The sequence below is a fragment of the Trachemys scripta genome, chromosome 5 (genome assembly GCF_013100865.1).
Source record: "Trachemys scripta elegans isolate TJP31775 chromosome 5, CAS_Tse_1.0, whole genome shotgun sequence".
In the NCBI taxonomy this organism is placed as follows: Eukaryota; Metazoa; Chordata; order Testudines; family Emydidae; genus Trachemys; species Trachemys scripta.
In genome coordinates this window covers 68964757-68985439 of record NC_048302.1, presented here as the reverse complement: position 1 = coordinate 68985439, position 20683 = coordinate 68964757, and the positions used below count along the sequence as shown (strand labels likewise).

General features: G+C 40.2%; 1 protein-coding gene across 6 annotated transcripts in view; it reads left to right on the top strand.

The window, feature by feature from the left end:
* The window catches only part of LOC117877794 (kynurenine/alpha-aminoadipate aminotransferase, mitochondrial-like), a 49563-nt gene extending 30471 nt beyond the window's left edge, over positions 1–19092 (top strand). For 3 of the 6 annotated variants that reach the window (XM_034771289.1, XM_034771290.1, XM_034771287.1), the window contains exons 7-15: positions 1823–2032; positions 2409–2474; positions 3532–3614; positions 4447–4540; positions 5288–5349; positions 6355–6419; positions 11914–12020; positions 14309–14410; positions 16518–19092. In XM_034771289.1, coding sequence (XP_034627180.1) covers positions 1823–2032; positions 2409–2474; positions 3532–3614; positions 4447–4540; positions 5288–5349; positions 6355–6419; positions 11914–12020; positions 14309–14410; positions 16518–16559 — 831 coding nt within the window. In that variant the 3' untranslated portion in view covers positions 16560–19092. Of the gene's footprint in view, positions 1–1822; positions 2033–2408; positions 2475–3531; positions 3615–4446; positions 4541–5287; positions 5350–6354; positions 6420–9848; positions 9986–11913; positions 12021–14308; positions 14411–16517 lie in introns of those variants that run through there. The other 3 variants (XR_004645824.1, XM_034771291.1, XM_034771292.1) reach the window with 3 other exon arrangements.
* The last annotated feature ends 1591 nt before the right edge of the window (positions 19093–20683 follow it).

The following is a 20683-nucleotide window of genomic DNA, read 5'->3' as shown; positions in this document are numbered from 1 at the left end:
ATTTACATCACCCAATGGAAAGCCTCAATTTAAATAACTGATTTTAATCAACTTTTCCATTTGAACTTCAGTTATTTTCTAAAGAAAGATTAATTCTCAGGGGTTGATATGACCATTAAAACATGTTAATTTACAGCTAGATTTGGTACATATTTTTGCTACATAGGACAGTACATTGTAAGTTTTCAGATTCTTTACTCTACATTTTAAATATATTAGAAAACGGTGACTTATTTGCTTATTTACCAGATAATTAACTTCTGCTCATGATTTATGTCAAGCTGCATTAGGGTGGTAACTGGGATTTAATTAAAACACACAAAACAGCATATAACATTTAGGTTTATTATACAAAACCACCTTTACATTCTGGGTAAATAAACTTCTCTTCTCAAAACATGTTTCCCATTTACAGCTAAATTATAACAAGTTCAAGCCTTAACATATTTTGTATTAAATTCAGATTTCATTTTAAACATGTTTATTTTAAAAGAGAAAAACCATTTAAAAACAGCAACATCAAACATTTCCAATTTAAATAACAAAGTTTTCCCCAAAAATCATTTTATCTACCCTGACTGAAAGTGTGGACACAGGTGTTTCCAGCTACCAAGTGTGGACACATACATATGTGCACCTGCAAAAGCATGATGCATGCACAAATGAAGCTTGGCCTTTGGAAAATGACTTTGCAATCTTGGATGTTCTTTTATATGACTATCTGAGCCTTGAGTTTTCCGTGAACTGTAGGGATACGTCAGGCTGCACTGAGGCGAAGAATGACACTGCACTGCAAGGTACTCTTCATTATATGATAGCTAGGGATCCTAGTGCCTTGAGGAAGCATAACAAAACACTGACGAGTGTATTGAAGAGTTCAGGGATCCTTCTAGAGAGCAGGGCCGGCTCCAGGCACCAGCTTGCCAAGCAGGTGCTTGGGGCGGCCACTCCGGAGGGGGGGCGGCACGTCCAGCTATTCGGCAGCAATTCGGCGGACGGTCCCTCACTCCTGCTTGGAGCGAAGGACCTCCCACCGAATTGCCACCGCAGATCGCGATCGTGGCTTTTTTTTTTTTTTTTTGCGCCGCTTGGGGCAGCAAAAACCCTGGAGCTGGCCCTGCTAGAGAGCCGCAGAAACAGCTACACAGCTAATGCTCCTACATCAGATATACATTTATTTGACAGCCCAGCAGAACCAGCAACTTGTTATCCAAGTAAGATATCCCATGCAAAAAAACTAACCAAATGCAAAAATCAGGTTCCTACTGTAACTTACTTGAATTACATGTGTGTGTTGTCAGATTATCTATATGTGAATGTATGCATATACACAAGTAATGCAAATAAGTTATAGTAGGAACCTCACTTTTGGAATTTTTCACACTTATGCATGTCAATTCCCTACCTTAATTGTTGCATTCAGTTAGCTTGTTGCATGGAATAGCTGTGTAATATCTTTTTTATGGGGAAAGTGTTGGTTCTATTAAGCAATCAAATAAATATATAGCTGAGTGTGGGACCATTAATTGGGACCATATATAAAATATGGACTATGTTGAGAGAAAGATTTTAGGACATAAACTTGAGATTTCCACATTACTTATGAGTAACCACATCAGTGGTTTTGTAATGTGCATTTAAGATTGTTTGAAGTCAGTCAATCTAGTTCCCCAATTTCTCATTTCAGATCAAATTTAAGGTAAAGAATTTTTAATTATTTTGATGAAGCATGCACAGAAGTTCTATGGCTTCACTGACTATTTCTGAACTGCTGACTGGGCTACAAGATTGTGTGTCATGTCTGTCTTCTTTCTATTAACAGCTGAAACCACTGGGTTGTAACATTATCAAAGTCCCTACTGACAAGCACGGTATTATTCCAAAAGCTCTGAAAGAAATTCTTTCCAGGTGGAGACCAGAAGACGCAAAAAAGCTGAACAACAATCTCCCCAAGTTCCTCTACACCGTTCCAAATGGTAGTAATCCATCTGGAACCTCATTAACTGCTGACTGCAAGAAGAAGATATACCAGGTATTCAGTACGAACCTGACATCATCAGAGTTTTCATAAAGAGAGAACATTTTGTTTGCTATTAACCAATTTATAATACAGAACTAGAATATTTTCCCCATAACAACATGTTGATTCTGGACCTACTGAAAGTATAAAAGACCCCAGCTGCAAATATATCTATTTCTGTTCCTTGTCATCCTACATGATCATTTTCATGGCCTATACCTGGTGGCATGGATAATGATAGCCCCAGCGAGCTACTCAGTCGTTTACCCTTTTGTCAATGATCACACTACTGTCTTCTTCTGTATAGTAAAATATCACATAATAATTGCAGCAAATAATTGACAGTTTCAAGACCCGTTCCTCTTTTTTTAATTTTACCTCTCTTTAGCTTGCAAGATGTTATGATTTCCTTATAATAGAAGATGATCCATATTATTTTCTTCAGTTTGAAAAGGTAAATATTCACTTGTGCTTATTTGTATTCCTGCCACACATGCTGTCACTTTGACAAGGAGAAATACATTTTCAGCTGTCCACATTTAAATAAAAATGTTTAGGTGACCACTGTACCCAACAATCAAACATCTTGCATTTTACATATGTTTTGGCAGACAGAGAATCTCAGGTTTGAACTGGACTACTATAATGTTTTCCTACACAGAAAGAGTTGCAGATCAGTTGTTCAGTAGTTAAAGACATTTATTAAAATGTACACTGTCAAAGGTTAGAGGCCCAAAATATGACTTACCTTAAACTTTCTTCAGTATGATGGGAAAGTTGGGGCAAATGCATGCATACACATTTGAAATAGTCTAACACCCAAGTGCTTGCTAATGATAGAATGTGCATCCTTGAAACCAACTTGTCCTTACGTGGGTGAAAAAATCCAACCTTGCACACATGGAGGCGTAAGAACTGCTTAAGTGTGTACATGGGTGTTTGCACCCATATAGAATGGGTGTAAACATGTGTGTGTACATACAGATGGATACAATGCTAGCTCATGGTGCCATACCAAGTCTATGGTTAAGAGAGGTTCAGTCCATAGCACTCATTCCAGAGGAGCACACCCTACAGTGGGAGCACACCCACACTTCAACAAGGTACAAAATGTACCACTCCACCCACCACTAGACCCAGCCACAACTGTTGGCTAAAGTAGCGTGGAGGAGAATGGTTAACGTAGATTCATCCCAGGCCCTGCTCTTATCCTGCTGCTCCCTAGCCCTTTGTGGAGACTTTATGCCACTACTTGCACTAGCTTAATACAGTGCCCACTCTTATCACTTTGTACTGGCCCCTGCACAGGGATGGACACAAGGAGAAAGAAGTTGCTTGCTGTGCTCATTGCCACAAAGCCAGTCACAATATAGTCCAGAGTATTTTGTTTTCTTGTTAACAAGAGTGAGTCATATTCTAGTATCACAATACTATATCATACGTATATATATACATACTCTAGTATCACAATAAAATAAGGGCCATAATAAGCTACTTTTTTATATTTAAAGACTAAGGCACCATCATTTCTGTCAATGGATGTTGATGGTCGAGTGATCAGATGTGACACTTTTTCTAAAATTATCTCTGCTGGGTAAGTCCAATTTCAAAATGCTGTGTGATATGCGCCATTCTACCAAAACATTATCATTCCCTCTATACAGCTCTGATTAAAAAGAGTCTCACATCTTTTACTTTTATGGCTGCAAAAATATTTTGAAGCTAGAATGTCACATGCTGTAAAGCAAACTTTGGCTATGCCATAAAGCTCAGTTAAGGACGAGCAGCTCATTAGAGTGCCCTTATGTACAAAGAATTGCCATGTGATCCCTACTGCCCCACACACACACCTTTTTTGTTTTCTTTGCGGTGCCAAACCCTGTGAAGCACTCTTCAGGGTGCGGTGTCTTCTCCATTTGTCCTAAACATCAAAGCTGCTTTTGACATTTTTTCCCCTCTCTAAATTCCTTGGGATATTAGGGGCTGTCCTTTCTTGGCTGAGTTTTGAATGGCCAGCAACGAGTACCCTTTCATTGCTTTAACTGCAAATAAGTCTGTTGTTTTGGGAATCCTCTGCTCTCAATCAGCCGCTTTTTATCATTTAACCTGTGCATGTGCTCCCATGAAGCATTGTCCCTCAGCCTGTCAACAGAGTCTTAAATTCTATCCCTATGTATGAGCTAATTTATTTTGTTTTGTATTTTATTTTATTTTGTGTTGTGCTCTTTATAAATAAATCAAACCAAGGCAGAGCTATTTTACACAATGCATAATAGAACTGAACAATTGGATTTGGTTAAGATTCACTCACCACAAATTTAGTGATCTATCAGTCAGATACTAACAAAGGGATAATGCTGAATTCATGTAACAAACATTAGTGGACTGTACATCTTTGTATTAATAGTTTTTTTTTTGTTTCTTAGGTTGAGATTAGGCTTTTTAACAGGCCCCAAACCTCTTATTGACAGAGTTATTCTACATATGCAGAGTTCAACGATAGCCAGCACTTTCACACAGGTAAGTGCCATTGCACAGTTACACAATTATTTGACCGGACTGTTTTTAAAAACTAAGTGCTTGATCCTGCTTTGCATACAGCACAGTAGGAGAAATAGCAGAAAAGCACCCATATGTATGCAAGTGAGTCCACTCCACATGCCTCTCAGGGATGCATTCATCAATGATGTGTGTATCATGCTGTGCTGGGAGTTATATTGTCCAGTTGTATATAGGCACACGAAGTGATGCATGTCATACAAAGCACTTTCCAACAGAGGATCTTTTTACAAAGAGTAATGCATACAGCCTCAACAACATTACTACTACTAGCTATATTCTAAAGATTGTAAATTAAGGGACAGAAAAGCTTTAGTAACTTGACCACGGTCGCATAAGACATGTGGTACAGGTGAGATTAGAACCAAGATCACCTCACCTTCAGCCCTCTGCTTTAGACACATGACCTGCTCACCATGTGACTGGTGTTATACATCATGGACTAAATTCCACCCTCCATTCTACCCGTACAATGCATGTCACTGAGGACAGAATTTGACACTGTCATGTCATTCAGGTAGTAGTAGTGGAAAAGAGGACAATTTTGAAAAGTGAATGGCTATTAGCCCAGTACATCTGTGGAATCCTTACAGGGACTCTCACTGAAGTCAATGGGCTTTACAGAACTGGCTCTATGGCATTTAGGTTATGACATTAACTTGGATGTTTTCCTCTCTCTCTCTCTCTCTCTCTCTCTCTCACACATAGATCCTAATGTCAGAACTTCTTCACAAATGGGGACAAAAGGGTTTGCTGGAGCATGTAGATAGGTAATATAGTTTGTGATTGTGTTTATTTCATACCTGGATTCTAGTCCCAGCTCTACTGCTGCTCAAGGAAGTCACTTAAACATTCTGTGCCTGAGTCTCCTTATCTATAAATGGGGATATTATTCCTACTCTTGCAAAGTTGCCTGAGATCCGTGGATAAAAAAAATGCTACATAAGTGCTATGTATTATTATTACTATTAATAAAGTCTATATTAAGCCTCCCCCCAACCACATTAAATCTCCCTTTATGATCAAGTCATGAATCCACAAAAGGAATGAAATTCTGAGCTTTATTTGTTGAAAACAACCATCCACTAACCCTTTGTACCATTTTCTGATATATTGAACCTTTCATGAGACTTTAAAAAAAAGTTTTTCTAGATAAAGATAATCCTATGTTATATAGGTCTGCTCCAGGGCCCACTAAAGTCAATGGGAAAAAAAACACATTGTCTTCAGTGCACATTGGATAAGGCCTTAGATTGGACACAGAAGGCTGTTCCTTACCCCAAAGTTATGCTGCTACAGGCTGTACAATGTATCTGCCATAGTTATTTTTTCCATTTTAGAAAATCCACTTTTCAGTATGTCTCAATTTTTCTCATTACCTGCTCACTGCTCCATTGTTCACCAGTATTTTCCCACTGGGTTTTTACTATCTGCTCCTTGTTTTCATGGTCTTTCTTAAGTATAATGGGTAACAAATAATATCCAAGTCAAACTTTCAAACCCATGATGGTTGAGATGGTTCAGAGTCAGAGGCTGAGAGGTTTACAAGTCCTCCTTCCTGAGTTGTCTTTGTTAGGTTATTTATTTACTTACTTACATAAAAAATTGAAATGCATGTAGAAAACCATATTGATAAGGAGAATGATCCAGAGTAGCACTTAGCACCAATTTCCAATGAAATTGTTGCTGAGTTACATAGGAGGTAGTATTTAATAGTTGTATGACTGACTCATATCCCCACTGTTCTTTAAAATAACTTACTTATTTGCTTCCAGGATAATGGAATTCTACAGGACCCAGAGAGATGCAATGCTTGCAGCAGCAGACAAGTGGTTAAAAGGTCAGTGAATGCAACACACACTCATGAACACCTCTTTATTGGTGTTAATGTATATGCAGATAGGTTATGGAACAGCACAGATTGATAGATGGTAGGGCAGAAACTCAAAGACCAGGGTAATGTTTAACTTAGAGCTTGTGAACATGCCAAAGTTTCACCATTTTAACTAAAGGTGCAATATTGCACTTATTAAGTTAAGCCAAGCAACTTTGCACGTGGACACTTTAAAAAAAAAAAAAAAAAAATAATGGAGATATCCCATCTCCTAGAACTGGAAGGGACCTTGAAAGGTCATCAAGTCCAGCCCCCTGCCTTCACTAGCAGGACCAAGTACTGATTTTTCCCCAGATCCCCAAGTGGCCCCCTCAAGGATTGAACTCACAACCCTGGGTTTAGCAGGCCAATGCTCAAACCACTGAGCTATCCCTCCCCTTACACTGGTTTGAATCTGGTTTACATCAGATAAGTTACCCCCCACTAAACAACAATGGGGATAACAGGGAGCAGTTGGTTTATAAAAAAAAAATAGAGAGCAGAGTAAAGGTGCACGCATTGATTGGTATTATCTTGCCTCTGTGTTCTGCTATTCATTGACTCACCTTTCAGTTCCGATTCCAACTCCTATTTATTAGCTGCACTACTTCAAGGCCATAATGTACACTCTTATGGAAAAGCTCAGGAACTTGGCAAGGTTGATTTAATGAAGTTTCTGAGGAATGCTTCGCTCAATGTGGGAGTGGGGGGGCAGCAGAGAATAGAGAAGAAACTGGGTACAGACTCCGAGTTCAGGGGGATGGCCACTCCACAAAGATACAGTGAGACTGTCTTTGCTATCTGAGATGGAGCAGCCTTCTTCCTGTTCACCGCCCCTTCCTCTGGCCAGTTTTCCCTTTTAACCGCCCCCCACTTCAGAACAAACCTTGCAGATGCACCTCACTGGCGTTGAACAGGCCCAGAGGAGCTTGTTAGTCTCCTCTTTGTCAGTGTGAGGGCATGCCTCTTCACAGGGGCGAGAAAGATGAATCACTCAGGTGTAAATAGCTCCAGAGAGGTACCAACCCCTGTGGAGGTTTGCATGTACTGGTTCAAACTGGTTCCAGGGACAACAGACAAGGAAAGTTCTTTTGACATAAAATAGCTGGGTTTAAACTGACTGAGGACTATCTTTCTGATCCTGCAAACAATTTCCACAGCAAAGGTGACTTTACATAATCCCCTTTTGGGGCAGATTTTAAATAGTCCCAGCTCTGGACTGAATCCTGGCACCTTTACTCCACTCTGGAGGAATCAGTGGGCCAGAAACCATCTGGATCTCCCAACCAAGGCATATCCCCAGTGGAAAGGGGATTCCCTGGTGATTGAGGGCCAGTGAAATGGCACACAGACAGACACACATACAGCCTGTGGCACAGCAGCATGCCAGCATGTGCACCTTAGAAAAAAAGGGGCATGTTGGGGTTGGGAATATGGCTGGGAGGGTTCTGGCTATTTTGGACTGCCAGACCAGTGCAGCCAGTAAGTAAAAGGAGCCCCTCAGAAGCAGGACCAGCTGCAGGGAAAATGGCACCCTGGGCAAACTTGTATTTTGGCTCCCCTAACCCCCCGCTGCCTCCCTGGCCTCCCATCACCCCTGGCCCCTTCTGCTTCCCCATACTCCCCATTCATCCCAGGTGGCCCCCACTGAATCCCCAGGCTCCCCACTCCCCCTACCAGGCCCCGCTGCCTCTTCCCTGCATTGCCCCGAGCTCCTTTCCTTGGCCTCACACCCCAGGCCCACCCTGCTCCTTGCCTCTTGACCACGGTGCTCCACTTACCACGGCACCCTGGGCGGTTGCCCATGTCATCCACCTATAAGGCCAGCCCTGAATAGAAGCATTAACTATAGGGGTCAATACCAGTTCCACGTATAATAAAAAAAACCACTTGGCAGAATACAGTTTTTGCTGTACCTGCTATGTGAAGTAAAACCATTTTCAGATCTTATACTTCATAGTGGCTTTTATATTCACTCTTTCTCAGTTTAGTCTTGAAGTGGAAGGGGAAATTTTTTGAAACTGAAAATTCATGTGATAGGAAAACCATTCCCCATAATGCTCTGGTACTAGCAGCTCCATTACCCTGGATCTCTAGACACTTCCACTTATGCTGTAAGATCAGAGCATATTCTAGACTTCATTCTGGGAAAAGAACCAGAAAGGCTACATAAGGTAAAAGTTAGGTAATGTTTATGGTCTAGTAATCTCAATATCATTTGGTTGTCATGCCTGTTTGTTTAGTACCTGAGCTCCAGCAAGACTTTAAAAAGTGAAACTTAACTGTAACTGAGAAGAGCTAAAATTAAAACTGACTAAAACTAGTCAGTTGTAGACATTGACCATATAATCAAGAAGAATGGTGGAAAGAGGTGAATATGGAAACTGCCTATTTTTTGTTTGTTTATTTGTTTGTTTTGAATAAAGATAATCAGCAATTAATTCCACAAACACATAGCATGGAAAAGATTACATTTTAAATTCTGGCAAAGTCAAATTAGCATAAAAATGATTATTAAATGTATATACAAGGCACCACCATAGAAGTATCTGGGTGCACTTTACATAGTTTAGACCAGCAAAGAACCATTTCCCCAATGGGAGCATAAACTCAGTGCCCCTCATAGCTATCAAGCCATGAAACAGGAGGATACCAGCAGGGAGACTGTAAAAGTAAATTCCAATTAGTAGAAAGCATGAATAAAGATGCCTTTTTCTGATTCTTTCCAAATGTTGCCAGGTTTGGTCAGCTGGATTTCCAGTGGGTGCAAATTGCAGAGGTGGGAGCCTGCCAGTGAGTACATCACTGCTCCCAGCTCCTGTGAGCTTCTCCTGTAGATCAAACAGTGGAAGTGTTCTCACCAATGCAAAGGCAAGATTTAGAGGGAGAGGTGATCTGTAAAATAACTAGGGCTTAGATCTCTCACAGCTTCAAAGATTGTAATAAATACCTCCTCAAAATGTTTTGCCCCTGCCAACAGAGCATCGCTTCCATCTTATCCAGGCAGAGCAGAACATACGTAAACCAGATCGATTTCATCATCCAGAGCCACTTCTCTGACATACACTTGATGAATAGGGACACACTTCCATTTAGGCCTAATGAAAATAAGACACAGACCTGAGTGTCACCAGTAGTACACTGATGGCCAGAAGCCTATGGCACCTCATTGTTTGCCTTAGTGGCTACTCACGTACATTGAACAAGAGGGGGAAAGATTGTGTTTGTCCAGTTGTCACTATGTTACTTCATCCTGCCTGCCAGGCACTTGGCATGTGTGACCCATATGTTTGTAGAAGCATCTGAACCACGGTGCCGCTGGAGGCTAGTGTCCTTGGGCTGAAGTACTGCAATGTAGATTTTCAGGCTGTGAGCTTGTGCACATATGACTTACAGTTGCGGTTGCTCCCTCGCTATACAAAGCACAGTGGATTTGACTGATCACTGTACTGTCACAATTGCACCACTCCGTGGATCCAGCATCACATGCAGACGACTGATGAGGCTAGGCTCCCACAACCAAATCCAGACGTTCCTGTATGTATCTGAATCTTCTGTTATGTCAGGTATATTGTGTATGTTTCCTTCCCTTCGGAGCATGATTTTCTAGTCAGTGGCTTACTCTACAGTACAGGATTTAGACCTGTATAAACCAGTCTACAGACATTGTCATTCACTTTCCTTTGGGTAAATAAGCTCCCTGGGACACATCTCAAGTACCCAGCCATCTATTTGTAACATCAATTTTCAGAGCTACTGTAAAAGGAAACTCTAGTTAACAAGATGTTTGATTGCCTCCAGTAATCCGTATGTTTAGGATTGCTTTCACAACATTAAATTAATTCTCATCTATTTGCTTGAGAGACAGGTGAAAGTGTATTATTATACAGGGGACAGGGAGGGTTGTTTTGTGTTTTTACTGTCCATGTTTGGAAGTAAGCTGCCACAGAAAATGGCCTGGCAACCTAGGTCTACTTCAAGATGTTGTTTATGTTCTTTAACAATGCAGAGAAGCAGGTAATGGACAAGAATGCAGGAACTGCCAAGAAGTAAATCCTTCAGGGGATAATTATTTTACCCAAGTGGCCAAGAGGGATATCCTATTAGGGAGTCTACTCTAGAAGACCACCTAACCAGGCATAAAAGATGAATGGGGCTTTTTTTAAACTACAAAATCATCCAAAGCACAGGACTTGGTGGTGATGAGGGATTTCAACTACCTGGGCATGTTGAGGAAACAATACAGCAGGGCACAGATTATCCAACAAGTTCTTGGAACACATTGGAGACAACTTTTTATTACAGAAGATGGAGAAAGTGACTAGTGGTGACACTGCTCTAGATTTGATTCTGACAAATAAGGAGGGACTTGTTTGAGAATTTGAAGATGGACGACAGCTTGGGTGAAAGTGATCATGAAATGACAGCATTCATGATTCTAAGGAACAGTCTGAAGGAAAAACAGCAGAATAAACACAGTGAACTTCAGAAAAGGCAGACATTAGCCAACTCAGAGAATTAGTAGGTAAGATTGCATGGGAAGCAAGTCTAAGGGGGGAAAAAGCACCAGGACAAATAATCTGGGGAGGCTGGAATCTCTGTCACTGAGGGCTTTTTAAAACAGGTTAGACAAACACCTGACAGGGATGGTCCACATAATATGTAGTCCTGCCTCAGTGCAGGGGACTAGACGAGCTGACCAATTGAGGTCTGTTCCAGTCCTACATTTCTATGATTCTATGTATGCTGCTAACAGGAAGACCTTACCTAACATAAGCTAACATCAGAACTGAATGTTCTTTGCCTCATTGTTAATGAGTTTACAGCCTACCATTAAATTAACTATACTGCCGACAGGCAAATGTCAACAAATGAAGCTGGGGAGACCTATTGTAAAAAGTGGGAGGTTACATACAAACACACTCTCTGTGAGGACTATTTCTTCTGGAGAGGCATGTAATTCTAGAGACAGCACTTTCAGTGTGAGAGACTATGCAAAGTACTACTGTGCTGTAAGTCCAGATAACTTTGGCACTAAATGGTTACAAAACACAGCAATCTGCTGACATTCCGCATCATATTCATCTGTCATGTGTTTGTGTTTAACTAATCTTTGCTTTATTTTATGGTTTTCTATTATTGTTAAGTTGCCAATAGATCTTACTTTAGTTAAGGTAAACTGAACTGAGTATCTGACTTATCTGGAGCATTTACTGATTAGAAAAATATAGCTTTGACCCCAAGGAAAGGCAAGGTAACTGCTTGGATACGTGTGTAAAGGGCCAAGAAGGCCAAGGTCTTCATGCAAATCAGTGCTACAAAAAAGCTGATGGAGTAAACTCTATATAATACTATGGGTGAAATCCTGTCCCTATTGATATCAATGGCAATATTCCCATTTTGGTGTTTTCATTACAGATGCAAGATGTACTTTTACTCAATGTCCATATTTTATTTACAGGTTTGGCGGAGTGGAACATCCCTACTGCTGGAATGTTTTTATGGATTAAGATTAAGGGAATTTCCAATGCATACCAGATGATTATGGAAAATGCTTTGGAGAGAGGGGTAGGGAAAGACCTAATGATGGGGAAACAGCTTTAAAATAATGTAAACTTTATTTGGAACGGAACTATGTCTGTTATTCTGACTATTTGTTACTGAATTAGTTTATGACTCAGGTGACGTTTTCTTAACAGGTCATTAAAGAATAAAATTTTAGTAGCTGAAATGATGGGATCACATTATAACAAATGGGAGCTGGGTTTGACCAGTTGTTCATAATACTAACATTTTACTTTCCTTTTGAAAGTTGTTTCTAATACAATAAAACGGCACTACATGATGTGAGAACAGAGACTGGCCACAAAGAATAGTCACACTTCAAACTCAAGTATGCACAGAAAAATGCCTTAGGCCCCAGTCCTGCAACGAGCACTGCCCACACCCATGAGATTCCCAATTACTTCAGTGCAGCTCTGCACAAGCATCAGGGTCTAAATGCCCTGTTCTCAGGGCAGAATTGGGGTTTTAATCTTTAGCCATATTACAATTGTTATATTAAAATTCCACATATAAGATGTACAGTATGTTAGATATGCCATCATGGTGATAGTAACAGCGACGCAGCACCTAGAAACACTGTAGCCATTTCAATGTACTTTACTTGCATAATTTTCATAGTGATCTGAACACCAGAGTTGAAATCCTGTCCCCATTGAAGTCAATGGGGAGTCTTGCTATTCAACATCAAAGAAGCCAGGATTTCATTTTAAATGTATGTGTATATAGAGTATAAAGACCAAGTTACAAGAAACTGGTAATCATTTGAGCCTATTGACAATTAGAAAACAAAATAGAACACACTAATAAATGCTTTTTCCTTTTTAAACATCAGATAATTTGAAATGGGTTGCAGAAATTCTGCAAAGAGAAAACTAGCAAAAAAATTGTAAAATGTGAAAATGTGCTCTGAAGTCCAAAAAGCTTAGCTGCAACTACTCTTATCTGTACTAGTTATTTGACTAGCTTATAGTTTTGTACAGGATCCCATCATTCTTGTAATCAAGCTGTTGTCTTAATTTTCTTCCAATGCAAAACTGTACACTGTTCTACTCATGATCAATATGGATCCCTTTACAATCACAAGGATGAAACTTACAGTTTTTTTAAAAACAACGAGGAGTCCTTGTGGCACTTTAGAGACAAACAAATTTATTTGGACATAAGCTTTCGTGGGCTAAAACACACTTCATTAGATGCCTGGAATGGAACATACAGTAGGGAGGTATAAATATACAGCAACTCCCATCTTTTCATATGCTATGTATTTATACCTCCCTACTGTATGTTCCACTCCATGCATCCGATGAAGTGGGTTTTAGCCCACGAAAGCTTATGCCCAAATAAATTTGTTAGTCTCTAAAGTGCCACAAGGACTCCTCATTGTTTTTGCTGATACAGACTAACACAGCTACCACTCTGAAGTCTTTTTAAAGGCCAACATCCATTCGGTTCCACTATTATATTGTCACATAGCCTTCCATTTTATGCAGACCCCTACTATCCCCACTTCCTCCCCCTAACAGACCACAAATGCCACCTCCTTAAAACACCAGACCAAATTCACCAGTGTTGTATACGGTGTTATACTGTTGTAAATGATCTCATGTCAGAAGCTAGTCAAAAATGGGTGATATTTCTAATTTCAAATTCTGTAGGGGCCAAGTTCAACTTCTGGCACAAAAGGATATTATCTTCATTGACGTCAATGAGAGTTATAGCCAATTACACCTAAGCTAAATTTGACAACAGGAATTTTGAGAATGTTGTGGACATAGCTAAATTTCGTGGCTGATCAGCTTTTTCTCACACCTTGCTGTATTTGCTCTGCCTGTTATTCCCTTTCCCCCACCCCCTGCTTTCTTGATCCTAGATGTGTATGTTATTCAGTTTGCTGCACACCTGCTGAATACTCAATTAGTACAAGTCCAAGTTTAGCACAGCTTGAAGTTCACCACTTACATCCATTTGCTGACTAACTCGCACCTGACACGTAATTTACACCATTGTTTACCATTCCACTACATTTGGCCTGTAGATTCCCAGGGAAGCTATATTCATTCAGTGCAGGCTGAATAGAGTCCTTAGATTTTACTAGATACTGAAGCAAAGAATTCCCCAGTTTGATACTAGTTGTGAGTCTTTTCTGCCTATTAGCTATGTCTAAAATAAGATAAACTTGGTATAACTATAAACAGTTTCTGATACGGGATAGTGTAATGGTCCTATTTTACATGCCATCCTCTCAAACTTCCTTGCATTCAAAACATTAAAGTCAGTAACATCTTTCTTAGGTGTCTTTGGTTCCTGGACAATCGTTTAGCATTGATAGCTCAGCTCCTACTCCCTATGTCAGAGCTTCCTATTCTTTTGCTTCTCCAGACCAGATGGACCAGGTGAGTGTAACTGGTGGTGTTGTGCATCACTGGGGCGACTTACATGATCAGATTCTATTGTTCATGTAAATTTGTTGTTTGCATGCAGACTAATATTGGACTTGAAGACCCTTTTTCTTGCATTTCTACCAAAGTAAAACTAGCATTTATTTTATGGAAAGTCATTAGTTCAAGTCTCATTTTAAAAGTTTGATTATTTACTAGACCCACTGGGACCAAGATTCTAATTTAAGTGTAAGTTGTCCTCTTGATGTGTGTGCATAAAATTCCCATTCATGTATCAACCACAGATCCATACACACACAGTTGTAGGTGAGTATAAATCACAGTCTTCTTCCTAACTGCTGCAGAAAATTGATTTTCTTTTTCCTCTGTTAAGATGGTTATTGGTTTTCTGATACTGAGTCTGTCTCATCTAAGCTTTTAAATTTATAATACATTCTGGTGGATGTACAGATGAGTAGCAAGTTCGACACTCTTGTCCCCCTTTTCCTGCCCACTGTGAACCACTGCCTAACATTATAATATCCAGTGTTGTTTACCCCATAATGGCATTTAAAATTCTCTCCAAATTATGCACCATAATCAACTCTGTTTATTTTGAATGGTGGAATGAATCATGCAAAATTGAAGAGAGATGATGGGGAGAAAGGCAGGCAACAAGGATACCTTAAAGTACAAAGTAATTTACTGAATGGTTAACAGCCCAGTATATGAGCAAGTATGTAAGTCGTTGCTTGATGATTAGTTAGAATCCTATCTAAGTACTAATATGGCCCCCATTATTGTTGTGCCAAAGCATTTCACAATCTGTAACATTTATCCTCACAATACCTCCGTCAGGTGGGCATTATCCCCATTTTAAAGAAGGGGAGCTGACGCACAGAGAGACTAAGCGACTTGCCCAAGGTCACACAGGATGTCTGTGATGCAGCAGGGAAATGAACCCAATTCTCCCAAATCCCAGACTAGCACCTGAACCACTGCCCCATCCTTCCTTCTATCTGTCTCCAACAGTGACCAGTTCCAGATGATTCAAAAGACAATGCAAGAGCCCCTATGGTGGAAAATTACAGAATAGTCAGCCCACAGGGGAAGTTTGTTCCTAGCTACAGTCATCTAGAGGTTGGCTTATGCCCTGATGTGTGAGAGTTAATATCCCATCTATGTCTTTTGGTATCTAACAACGATGGTTCTTATTAACCATAGAAATATCCGATCCTTTTTTTTAAAGCCTCTTAAGTTTGTGATCACTAATGCCTAGTGGCTGTGAGTTCCATGGGTTATTTATCCATTGTGTATTATAAAGCACTCTCTGGGTATCTTGCTGTAATAGATACAAAGTATGATTTAGAAAAGCAGCATAGAGAGAATCTGCACCATGTTTTCACAGTTTTAGATGAATAAGCAAGATTAGTGGCTACTAATACAATTTTAGGGTAAAGAAAGCAAAATCAACCCTCAACTTTTTTTACATACTTCAGTATTTCCATGTGTATTTCTCAAGAAGGCAATCTTATTTTGCTTTCTAACACATTTATTGTGCTACCTAAGACACAAGAATTGCAAATATGATCATACTTCTCCCCGCCGACTACAGTAGTTTGAGACTGACCCTGTCTGCTGGAGTAGTGGCATATTTCTCCCTCTCTCTTCACTGGTTGGTGCTTTGTTTACTGCAGAACAACGTCACTATATTATCACTAAGGAGATGCTTGACACATTATGAAAAAATATTTTCTGATACTGACAATTGCCTTAATGCTTAAATTCTGAAGCATAAGACAGCAACCCTGGGGCAAAAGTACCAGCTCATCCAGCCATTGCAAACTGGTCAAATCCAGCTATGCCTTGAAGGTCAAATTCTCAAAGCAGTGTGCAGTGGTGAGGAAAGGGTGTTGTGTTGGGGTGTGTGTATATATACACACACGTACTTGATGAGATATTGCTGAAATGCCTTGCAGACATAGTGTTCTGAACAACATGTACATGGAAAAGCTGGAGAATAGTGATTATTAACAGTTTGATATCAGTGGTCACTGTGTTAGTGACTGCTATCAGTATTATGTCAACTCAACCTTTTTCTCTTTTTATTTTTTCATTGCAGGCTTTCCAGAAGCTGGCTGAGCTTATAAAAGAAACTGTCTGAAAGGATCAGAACAAACTGGCATTTTTAGAAACCTGGGTTCATTGACATTTACAAATTGTGTGCCTAATTTCACTGACAAGTCTAAAGGAGTGATTTTATTTCTACTTGCTGTAATTGCACATAACTTTTAATTTTATTCTTACTGGGCAATTTTGCCATGATGCCATCAAGTACCATGATACCTGATAATAACCAGCACATAGACATATAGTAGAACATTACATTTTCAAAGCACTGTACAATTATTAACCATTTAGTTCTGATTTCTGTGAGTTAGGTAAGTAACTGTTATCCCCCTATTACTGAGGCATGAAAATGAGGCACAGCGTTTAAGAGACTTGCTCAGGGACACACATCAGGTCAGTAGTAGAGTTAGAAATCGAGAGCTCCTGACAGCCACATCTGATCCCCAGGAGCTGACCACTAGACCATCGCTTCCTTTCTTCCCAGACACCGCACATACATAATGAATTTGATTTTATTTTTAATAGGTGGGTTTCTGCCTGTCACCACGAGAGCTATGTACCCACTGACTGAAAGCAAGTATTTCCCACCTGTAGCTCTTCTGCCAGGGTAGGGTCAGCAGCAACAAGGGCTGGGTTCAGTATCTAGGGGTTCCTCTTAAAATTACAACATTATACCAACTCAGACTCCCACACAGAGATCTGAGAAAACTAGATACCTCCTATGGCCACCTCTAATGGATAATACTTCCCCACTCGCAAGTACTGAGTCTATGTAAACAAAAATGTTTATTAAAGAGAGAGAATACAGCATTAATTTCGGAAAACACAGCAATGAGGATTCAAAAGTACACCGACACCCATCCCTCAGCAGCTTGGGTGGTGTCCTTTGCCTCAGTTTCCCACCTTGCAGTGTGAAAGTCCAATGGACAAATATCCCTTCAATACACCCTTCCTCCTTTCCCTATTCTACACTCTATTCATGGGTTGTTGTCCAAGGTCAGCAAAGATCCCAAGTCTAGAGGTTCCCCTGGAGAGGACTGACACCTTCATTGAGGACTGCTGCTCTTTCTGCCGTTGCTGCTTGCAGCTGTCACTGCCACCTCGACTGCTGCTCTGCTGTGTCCTTGGTCCAGTCCGGCTCTACTGCACCATGACCAACTGACCCAGCTATTAGCAATCATAGGGCACCTTTGATGCCATTGCTGCATCTCTCACCATGCTGCCTTTAGCCACAGTGCCACATTTTTGGATTCCACCACCTCGCCTGTCTCTTAGTGATCACAGCTGTATTGATCTCACTGGATAGCGGGGAAATTCACTGCTGCTCCCTTCTCTGTGTTGCCTTTTATCACAACACTGTTTCCACACCAGGTCTAAGACTCAGTCCCTTTGACCAGCTTACCAGTAACTTCAGCTTTAGTGATCACTGAAAAGAAACAAGGACTTGTAATTGAGTCCAAGCAGCTCTGTCTGAAGGAAGAAGATCATCTAGAACTGTTAAACACACTCCTCACCACCAAATAGAAACACCTGTTCCCCTCTGATTTTCACTTGGATTTGAATCACTACCCCCACACTGAGCAAGTGAGGTTACTGTTCTAGTGAGCCCCTGAATTAGGACATATTAAGTATGATTCTGCTGTCCTTTAGTCATGCAGTAAGAATAACAATATTTCATTACCCATGCATCCAAGATTTAAGTGAATTTTAACCTAAAACAGCAAAGTTGATCACCCTGGCAAAGTAGGTGTGTTTAGACACCTAAGGTCTGATCTTGAGTTTTTTCCTCTAGTTCATCAATAAGTAGCAAGAGAGATTACTCAGACCACTGACTTACATACTCCAGCAATACCATTACTAAAATAGCCAGCAGACTTGTTAAAGAGCTAAACCCCCCACTGCCAAGAAGCTACATGCACTTTCTACAGCAATCTTTGACCCTGCTGACATGAGGTACAGAAGTTAGACATGGGGTATGTCTATGATGCAACTGAAGGTCTGATTTCAGCCTGGATAGACATACCCACACTAGCTTTAATCTAGCTAGCACAGCTAAAAATAGCAGTGAAGACACAATAGCACAGGCTGTGGAAGCCTGCCCAGAACCCTGGGTGCGAATGTGCATTCCTAGCCTGGGCTGGGGTCCACGTTACCACATCTTTGCTACTATTTTTAGCCATGATAGCTAGATTAAAGCTAGTGCACATATACCTAGCCAAGCTACATACACAATGAAAGGGTGATCCCCACTCCACCAACATAAAGCATGAGTATCTGAGACCCTTAGCATAGCATTTAGGGATGGGTATAGGCACCTCCTCTAGCCACTCAGTAAAGCCCCCATACAACCTCTGTGTAGCAGCTAAGCACTGTGGTGCAGAGGGTCTCATGCTAGTTCTCCACACCACAGGAGAACTTTACCCTAAGTAAACTAGCGTTTCTTGCAGAGTAGGGTCTCTCACTAGGCTATCCCCCACATAGTTTAAAATTAAATCCAGAAGTGATAAGTCATCAGGGCCGGCTCCAGGCAGCAGCTTAACAAGCAGGTGCTTGGGGCGGCCCAGGAAGAGGGGCAGCACCTGCAGCAATTTGGGGGCAGCAGGTCCCTCACTCCCTCTAGGAGCAAAAGACCTGCTGCTGAACTGCTGCCACTGATCGCGGCCTTTTTTTTTTTTTTTTTTGCTTGAGGCGGCAGAAATGCTGGAGCCGGCCCTGTAAGTCATAACCACATTTCAGTACGCCACAATGTGTTTTGCTTCACCTGCTTTCAATAGAGCTATGCTGGTTTATATCAGCTGGGGATCTGACTCTATTTCTTGTCCTGATGAGACAGAAGCACCTTAGCAGGAGTGGGAAGCCCTCAGGCAATGGAAGGCATTCTCAGAAGAGAAGGAAATTATTAGTCTGCTCGAAAGCTTAGCTTCAACAAGCAAATAAACCAGTGATTCTTTTTTAACTGGAAACAAATTTTAAGAATCTTGTGTGATTAACATTCTCTTTGTAAAAAGTGAAATGCATCAACCTGTTCCAACGTAACCTCTTAAAATTACAGCACACAATAGAAACTCAATCACAGCAAACAGCAAAGAGCACTTCCTTCTATAAACCACAACTCCAAAACAGACGATACAAATGTATCTAAGCATTTTATGTTTATATGTTGCTAATGTAGTATCCATCCACATACATCCTCCATAATCTTTTCTTTGCATATCTGAGTGTTAAGTAGAAATGTATGGCATCATACATAAGTGCATTGTGGTCACTTTGCACTGGTTAAGCCATCATAAAAAAGCCTTTATTTTCCCCATCTTGAGAGAATACCCACTGGCACAGTCTCTCTTTACTGTAGGAAGGCCTGACACTTCCCATTATAGGACCCTGTTTTCAGTTGATTATAACTTTGCCAAACTTTAACTGTTTAGCCTGAAATCTTCCATATCAGATGCCTGCACAGACAACCTTAGTTCTGACATTGCCTAACTTGGAATCCTTGACTTTGCAACCTTAATGACATGTTTTAATGTAGATTGGTTTGTTTTGGGGAGCTTAGGCAGAGGAGTTGTATATTTTAGTATAATATATGAATATATACATACACAAGAGAGGGAGTGTGAACTGTCTTTTGCCTTGTCTTAAGAATTGCCTAATGTTTGTAAGAATAAATCAACAGTTAAGTAATCATTTAAATTCTATTTTTTGAATTTTAGAATGCTTTTTGATTGACCTCTTGATTGGTATCAAGCTTAAATGATATTTAATATGGATCTGTATTAAAGGTTCCATACTGGCACCAAGATCACCTGTCCAGAATATATAGAATAGAATTAGAGAAGCTGATGCTTTCTGATAAGACCAGTTTACTGTTATGTGATCTCTTACACCCTGGTGATTTTCTATGTTAAATTAATTTATTAAAACTTGTACACATTGTCATATCATCATTTTATAATTTATTCATCTTTAAATTGTATTCTACTTAATGAAATCTATATTAAACATATACAGAGAGACATTGTGAACTCTTATGAGTGTTTTTCCACCTGTCTCAGAAGATTAAATCGGACTTCTGAAGTGATGATTAAATTATCCTATAGAGTCCAGACTTCAGAAATGAAACAAAAGAATGCATTTTACATCTAACAGTAATATATGTTA